This window comes from Dipteris shenzhenensis, chromosome 7 (genome assembly GCF_047967505.1).
Source record: "Dipteris shenzhenensis isolate YYH24624 ecotype China chromosome 7, Dip_SZ_1.0, whole genome shotgun sequence".
Taxonomy (NCBI): Eukaryota; Viridiplantae; Streptophyta; class Polypodiopsida; order Gleicheniales; family Dipteridaceae; genus Dipteris; species Dipteris shenzhenensis.
In genome coordinates this window covers 38,736,939-38,745,562 of record NC_141602.1, presented here as the reverse complement: position 1 = coordinate 38,745,562, position 8,624 = coordinate 38,736,939, and the positions used below count along the sequence as shown (strand labels likewise).

At 42.3% G+C, this 8,624-nt stretch overlaps 1 protein-coding gene across 1 annotated transcript; it reads left to right on the top strand.

Moving 5' to 3' along the window:
• Positions 1 to 4,722: 4,722 nt before the first annotated feature.
• On the top strand, positions 4,723 to 7,044 carry LOC147900321 (uncharacterized). The gene is made up of 3 exons (XM_087376727.1): positions 4,723 to 4,990; positions 5,599 to 5,728; positions 5,862 to 7,044. The coding sequence occupies exons 1-3, from the start codon at positions 4,858 to 4,860 to the stop codon at positions 6,886 to 6,888; spliced, it is 1,290 nt and encodes a 429-aa protein (XP_087232853.1). The 5' UTR covers positions 4,723 to 4,857; the 3' UTR covers positions 6,889 to 7,044.
• The last annotated feature ends 1,580 nt before the right edge of the window (positions 7,045 to 8,624 follow it).

Sequence of the window (8,624 nt, the reverse complement as noted above, 5' to 3'; positions counted from 1 at the left end):
ATTCGGAATACATGAAAGAGCACATGGGGCTCCTCTTGAAGCATCGTAGGTCAACCTTGCATACTTCCATCACAAAGGGGAAGGCTAAACCCAGTTGGGCAGACAAAGTTGACTGGAAGTTTTTCAAGAAGTAGTACAGGGACCATCCCAAACTGTTCGAGGGTCAAAGGAGGGCTGCAAGGAGACAATTGGACTCCATAGATACTTCGCACTTTGGTGCAGGTGGATGGTTGGCATTCGAGGCAACCATGGGGTAAGTCTACTTCTTCTCATTTAATGTATTGTTCTATTTATTTTACTACATAGTGCATGCACTTTATCTAACTCTCATAAATTGGGCCCACAGAAAGCTGCGATGGGTTGCCTTCCCATAAACACAGAGCCGAGACACACGTTTTGCATAGGAGCAAAGCCGTGGTTTATTGAGATGGAGGCCATGGAAGTGACAATGGATTGGGTTGAGGTGGATACTCGCACAGTATAAGTCTACTCCCCTTAGAATCAAAGCTCAAACGTCCCATCAACGAAGGTGAGCGGTGATGAATAAGGGATTAGGCTTACACGACTTCGACAAGTGCCAGGGATCAGGTGCAGCTCACGAGGGCCAGGGATTAGGCGCAGCTCATGAGGGCTAGGGATCAGGCCAGCATGATGAGGACAAGGACGAGGATGACGATTCAGATGAGCAGTAGTACTAGTAGTATTAGTAGTAGTTTGCATATACTTCGCCATGTATATGCTTCTGTATGTTGGCTCGTTTGAGCGATTTTGTATCACCCTTTTCGAAAGGGTAATTTTGTAACAAACAATGTTGTATATATTCAACATGTATATGGTTCTGTAGCTCGGCTCGTTTGAGCGATTTTGTATCACCCTTTTCACAAGGGAAATTTTGTAACAAAAAACATTCTTTTGTAATTACTAAATAATAAACATTAGTGGGGCAAAACAGGGCTTACTGTGGCCCTGTTTAGCCCCACTAATGTTTTTTTTTAAGCTTCTACTAAACGCCGCTATATGGTGACGTTTACCAGTGTCGCTACATAGCACATTTACCAGTGTCACTATATAGCGATGTTTATTAGTGTTGCTATATAGCAGCGCTTATATAGTGACCGTTCTTTTCCATCGCTAATAGCGATGTAAATACCGAGTAAATACCGACCTTTGAGCCCGTCAAAAAAAAAAATTTTAATGTAAAAAAGGTCAGTATTTCTGTCGGAAAAGAGCATGTGCCTTGTAGTGCCTTTGCTACAGATGCCATAGCTCTCTTCCAATGTAGGTTTTGAACCATGCTTAGTGGGTAATCAGTGTGACAAATGGCCTCAAAAACATTTTATTGCAGTTTCTCTATTTGTTATTAACTCATCCAAAGATCTTTGATGCAGACGTGCATGCGATTGCGAGCGAGAAATGTCACTACATTGTCTTCTATCCATATACTTCATAGAGCAGCTTGCTATCTGTGTGAATGAGACTACACCACTACATTTAGGTGGCACATCTATAGATTGACTAGTTGGAGGTGTGAGTAAATCATCAGGCATACATTCTTGAGGCTGGGATTGGTGACATGTGACTATATCATCTACCTGGTTGTTCGTACTTTTAGGCATTAGGCTACCTAGAGTGGCTATAACTCTCTCAACTCCTAGTCCCTTGAATTTTCCATTTGTTGCTATCACGCAAGAAGTGCTTTTGCATTCTTGTGCCGAAGCTGGAGTACTCTTCATGACAAAAGTTGTAGTTCCACTTTTTGTTAGGCAACATCGTAACGTAATCGCGAGCCTTTGTTGGATTCCTTCCTTGTTTTTCTGGGGTAATGCTTTCAATAAGGGTTGTAAGAGAAACATACAAAAACTTAAATAAATTATATGTATATTCACATTAGTAATCATGTTCTGGATACTACTATATCATTTAGGATCTATGATACATCACATTCTCTTGAATCATTTACAGTTCTACATCCAAAATCAATGTGGCTATTTAAAATACTGACTTAGAATACTCCATGCAAGCTTGCTAGATCTTGAGAGAGAGAAATCATCCAACTGTCTTGAGAACATGCTAATCTACCTCTTAAAATAGGTGTGGGACAGCAAATTGCCTTTTTCCATAGTCCACCCTCTCTCAAGTAGGCATCTATCTACACCATGATCATCTACAACATCATGCTCTATTGATGAATGTCGGTATTTTACACACACTGGTGCAATAGCTAGCATCACTTACACAAGTACTTATAAATAATTTTACTACTACTTTCTAAGCTATGAGAAATTATTTTACTACTACTTTCTAAGCTAGGAGAAATGGTTAACCTAATATCCTCAGTCCTCAATATTGTTTTTTTCTATGTATATTTTACTACGGGGTTTCAATTCTAAGCTACAAATAAAAAACGGATGTAATATATTCATACCTGATTTATTTCACTTAATAATCTATAAAACATAAGGATAGTGAACCTATGTATATCACTATCTTTCCACACATACGCAACATAATTTTGCGAGTTACTATCACCTAGAAATTGTGAGCTCCCAACTGGCTAGACTTTGAGCGAGATGCAAACGGCCGACATAAGCGAGCCCGCAACCGGCTCAAAGTCAAATATTTCTCCACCACTCTTAAATACTAGTTTGTGCAGTTTCAATAATATATAGTATGAATTTTAACCACATGTGATATGTTCCAGGTCGGCCTAAGCGAACCTCCATCCGCCATGTGGTATAATATTATTCATCAACGAACGAGTTGTTACAGGTCGGCTTAAGCGAACCTCCAACTGGCCCATTGACTTTTCTTTAGGTATAGTTACAAGCTATATAAGTTACATGCTTATAAATAAATACATATGCTAAAAGTAAGAAAATCATACACACAAACATAAACTATTCCAAAAGTAAATCATTTCATTCACTAATGTCTACTCTACCATTTTCCTAAATTTTGCTAGTATCTATGTACTATATTTCATGCATCTAGAATGAAATCATAAGTTATGAAACAAAACTAAAATTCCAAGCCATGCAACTACCTAGTCCTAAGTGACAAGTCATGCCAAATTAGAGTTTACAATCTAGACAAGTAACAACTTCTATACTTCATGCATAAAATCAAAATCACCTATTTTTTCAAAGCTAAGTACAGTGTCACATGCAACTACCTTTGACCTCTTCATCTATAAGTTATGAAACTAAACTAAAATTCTAAGCCATGAAACTACCTAGTCCTAAGTGACAAGTCACTCCAAAGAGTTTCCAATCTAGACAAGTAACAACTTATATACTTCATGCATAAAATCAAAATCATCTATTTTTTCAAAGCCAAGTACAATGTCACATGCAACCAACTTTCTCTTCACCTAATAGTATGTGTAATGCAATTGCTAATTTTCCAATTAGTATCTAAGTGCAAGTGGATTCCAACCGACAAAAGCGAGCCCACCACCAGCACTAACAAAACTGACAAATTTCTTTGTAGCTTTGTTTATCCTCTTTCTTATGCTTCTTGTCTTTCCCAAGACTCCACAGTATCCTAGGAATCTCGGATCTTATGAATAGTACAAGTGCGACATAGGTATATATAACATTAACGACACCGGCCGGTGTTGCTAATTATATCGGTCGGTGTCGAGAAACACCAATCCGTGTAGATGTATTCCGGTTGGTAAAATTGTATACCGATCGGTATGGCATGAAGATACTGGCCGATGTATAGGTATATCGGTCGGGAACCGATTGGAGCCGGTTACAGATAAAAAATGCTACTGGGGTGTTTTAAAATGCCCAAAGCAATTTAAAAACGTTTTAAAGGTTTTTAAAACTAACGTTTTAATACCGCCGCAAATCCCTCGTTGGTAGCAAGTTCCTATAGTAGTAGCAAAAACCAAAATTGATGCAAGTAGATTTTGATGAGGGAAGTTGCATGTTCCTCGATATCACTGTTGGTTCGGGTAAATGAGAAGTAGTTTGACAAATTGTGGTAGAAAAAAAATTGATTGATATAGGTGAGACTAAGCATGAAATAGAAAGTAGCGAGAGAGAGTCCCTTTCGAAAGCGAAGCCAATAGGTTGGCATGTCCTATCTCAAGTGGGCCTAGTAATTGCTGTGAAATTAAAGTTGATGAACATGGGAAAGTTTAGATGTAGACGGAGACAACCCTTTTGCGAGTGTGGGAATATGCTCTAGTGAAGAGTAAGATTTAATGATTCGTAAGATTGAATGCTTGTTAGGGGGTGGGGAGTGAATGGATAAGAAGAGGGAGGGGTGAGGAGTGAATGGATAAGGAGTGTTGGGAAAAAACTTTTTCCCAACCAATTAATATAAGGACACCCTCCAAGTCATGTTGGTTCCTTTATCTCAAAACATATGCATTCGTGATATTGACAGCCTTAGCCGGTTTCTATATAGACGAAAAATTTCAGCGAGTCTTCCTTCGGTGCAAAATACATCAAAGGAATGTTTTCCCCACCACCCGTAAGAAGAGGGAGGGAGGGGCAGGTGAAGGACGATGGCAGGTGAAAGACCAACCGAGAAATGGTCAAGTTAGTCCGTGAAGGGTTTACAAAGTCAAAGTGTAATAGGGGGAAATTATTTAAGCGATAATTAATCGAATAGGGACGTCAACATAATCCAATGCATGTGGGAGTATAAATCTTCGCTTGATAAATTACGTGCATGGCTACGTTGGCCTCTCAGACCGTTCTCCACCCTTAAAAGCCTCTTCTTCTCCTTGTTCTCCACCCTTAAAAGCCTCTTCTTCTCCTTGCTCTCCCTCCCTCCCTCTCTCCCTTCCTTCCATAGCTTCCTCCCATCTCTCTCCTTCCTCACCCCCCCTTCCGCCTCCCCATGGGTCGCTCCCCTTGTTGCCAAAAAGAAGGCCTCAAGAAAGGCCCCTGGACCCCCGAGGAAGACCACAAACTCACCTCGTTCATTGCCCAGCATGGCCATTCTAACTGGCGCGCTCTCCCTAAGAAATGTGGTAGGATCTGCTCTCATCCCTTCTCTTGCCGGCCATCAGACCCTCCATAAGCATTTGGACCTTAGTAGAGAGATGCTCCTGCTGGCAGGCAGCCGGAAAAGCTACACGGGCTTGCCTGTTGGTTGGAACTGTGGCGATTGCCTTGTTTGTGACGGTTTCCATGCCCGAGAGGAGGCCTGCATAGCTGTGTATGAGGTTGCACAAGTCCTTGAATGATAATAATTGTAGTTTAACAATTTTCCTACAAGCATACCTGCGCGCTAAGTGAGTGTGTAACAGAGAACAAGAGACGTTGAAAGAAGAGAGAGAGAAGGGGGAAGCGCATGCGAGCGAGAACAAGCTTTCAATCGAGAGACCACGAGGCAGCTGAGCAATTCATCAAATCACATCCGCGAAAGTATCTGAACATCATGACTCGACAGCTTCATGCATATATATTGCTAACTTCTTCAGTGAATCGTTCGCGTGAGCTTTGGTCCGCCGATGTTATATTGCATGGACCTGGATCTCTGAAGTGTTAATGTGTGTGTGTGTGAGAGAGAGAGAGAGAAAGAGAGAGAGAGAGAGAGAGAGAGAGACTAGCTTAACGACACACACTCTGGTTGCAGGACTCCTTCGATGTGGCAAAAGCTGTCGGCTGCGCTGGACAAACTACCTCAGGCCTGATATCAAACGAGGGCGATTCTCGAACGCTGAAGAACAAAAGATTATACAGTTGCACGCGTTGGTTGGAAACAAGTAAGCAGTGCCTTTACTTTTGAACGAAAGATACCAATGTTAATTGGAAGCTAACATGATGAAGCAACTGCTATTGGTGACTCTTTCACATGGAAGCTATGCACATGAACTCTGACGGATTTGTTCGAATCAGGTGGGCCTTCATTGCGTCGCAGCTTCCTAAGAGGACGGACAATGAGATCAAGAACTATTGGAACACAGTCTTGAAGAAGAGGTTCCAAAGAACGGCTCTCGACACCGGTTCCCACGAACAGAGAGCACCCGAGTCCAATCTCGGTTCAGACAATAAGTTTAATTCGTCCACTCTCAGTCATCTTGCTCAATGGGAGAGCGCGAGACTCGAAGCGGAGGCTCGCCTTGCCAAAGAGTCTGAGATGAGAGTTCAAGGCGTGTGCCCAGAGCCCATGACTTTGAAAGCTTTTCTAGATCCCTTGTATAGGCCGCAGCAAACCTATAAGCAGTCAACTAGTGGCATGCCCAGCTCAACCTCCGCGGACTCAAGTATAGGACAAACGCTTCAAGAACAGATGAATCAGCTTTTAACGGCCGGTTTTTCAAGGGTGAATTTCGTACCATCCTCAAGTTGTGACAGGATTGAATTGGGCTCGGGGAATTCCAGTCTGTGTTCTTCTCAAACGCTTGCTCTTAACGGAAGAATTTCTTGGCATCCCCATGTGTCGTTAAGCAGTGGTGACTCAAGTGCAAAATTTATCCGATTTAACGCGCGATCTCAATCCAAATTGGATCAAGCTGCCAAACTGGACCTTGAACAGCCATTTATGCTGGAAAAGGCTCCACAATCTGTTAAGAGAGGGGAGTTAGTCGCCTCGGACGGTGGCTGTCATGCCTTCCCAGATTTACAGGATCTGTTGTTTGGAGACGATGATGAATCTTCCCTTTCAACACACCCATCGACACTGTGGTCACAATCGCCGAGACACGAGCACAGAAGTGTGAAAGCATGTTCAGAGCTGCCGGAAGATAAGTCAAGGCTACATGAAGCGGGCGTCTCAGAGATTGACATTGTTGGAGCATTAACTAGAGACTGCTTTCTTTCAGAATACGAGCCTATCATTGAAGAAAATTCGAGTCACTGGAACAATCTCTTCACGCAGATATTGGGTTCTACGTGTGCACGTCCAACTGGTACTAGTGTTTAGTGGCGTGATTTTGCTTGTTCCATGGGAGAAGGAAAGCTTGAACTAGCTTAAGACGCCTTTGCAGTACAATAATAGTTTGTATACATAGATAAGTCTATGTAAACACACATGAGTAGTTTAGTTATCTGGGCACTTACAAATGTAAAGAATTCAGCTTGTCCTGCTATTTGATGGTTCTAAACTTCTTGACAAATAAATTTGATACTTAGTATGATACAGATTGGTCTTCCAAAGATTGTTTAGGTTAGTCTCCGATAATGCTCATGTTTTCGGTCCAGAGACTCGAAAGCATGTACATTGCACGCTCAAAGAGTCCTGTAATGAGTTATAAAAACTTTTACTTGCATTGCGAATGAATGCTTTAGTCCGACTACTGATTTACGACGTCGTGGTTTGATCTGGTCCGCTAGAAGGTGCACACTATCCGCCACGACGCACGGGCCGTCGGGCGACAATCAGTTGAATTAAACATCGTATCGCATTAAATGCGTCATGTGGTTGGTCACAGGCTGCAGCTCGTTGTAGACTCTTTGATTTGCAATATGTCGTGGCCCGGGTCCCGGGAGTCAGGACTGGGGACTCGGGACCAACGTTACATGATTCTGAATCTGAGACTTGAGAGTAAAATCCATTTCCGATCGTCTTGTCAATATGATTATTATTCACGACTACGTGTCTGTGTCGGTTTGTATAAATTATGCATGACCCTCGGAAGGCTTCGATGATCAATCATAACGATCGACGCGCGTGCCATATTAAAATTAGTCCTCTCCTGGAGTTTAGGAGTCCGGACAGTGGACGACTTTTGATCACAATGGTCAGAAAAAATCCTAACAAAGCTTACTCTTTAACTCTTTAAAGAGTGCTAGGAAAAACTTTTTTCCCTACGAGTCATACACATTTGCTGGTTTTTACTCTAAAATATCCAAAATCTCTACACGTATTCTAAGAGGGCCTCCACGTGTAGGCCAATAGGGCTGCGACAGCCCTTCTCGCAGCTAGATTGCACAACCCCATGACTGCTGGGCTGCCGGAGCTGGCTTTCTTTCAGCTCTGCAATGCTAGCCCAACAACCCCATTCCAAGCTTTGCTAGCCTAGCATTGCAATGCCCAGGTGCTCTGATTGGTCCAGAGACTTGGATGGTCTTTTTGTTGGCTGAAAGAACTTGCGAAATCTTTGTCACACCATCATTATGGTAGTATGGAACCTCACAAAGCTTCACAGGGACGTGCCTGCAGCAAAGCCAACGTAGCATCCAAATGCTACAGTTCCAGCTTTCTCAAGAGCACAGGGAGCTACTCTAAAGGCACAACAAAAAAATTTGGAGCACTGTCTTACACATAAAGTTCATAAATGTTTTTTCACAATGTAATTTGTTGCCTAAATTTTAGTCGTTCGAATAAACCCAGTGAATCACCACCGTCTTGGAAAATTTGAATTAGTCAAAAATTAACCTAAGTGATTAACGGTGCACTTTGGCAGATTCCAAAAAGTTTGTGTTGAGCCACCGAGCAAGTTTATACAGGGAGGGCGAAATTGCATTACCCATTCGTCCTCACCTGCTACCTTGGTGTCCTCCCCTTTCACGCCTCAGTTGCCCCACATTGACAAATGGGATCGAGCTCTAAGTCTCTGGGATCAGCATCAGATGGTTGAAGCACATCCACAATGCTCACAATATCTCTTGGAACAGCCTCGAATACGACCCTAACTTGCACTACATTCTCCTTTGCCA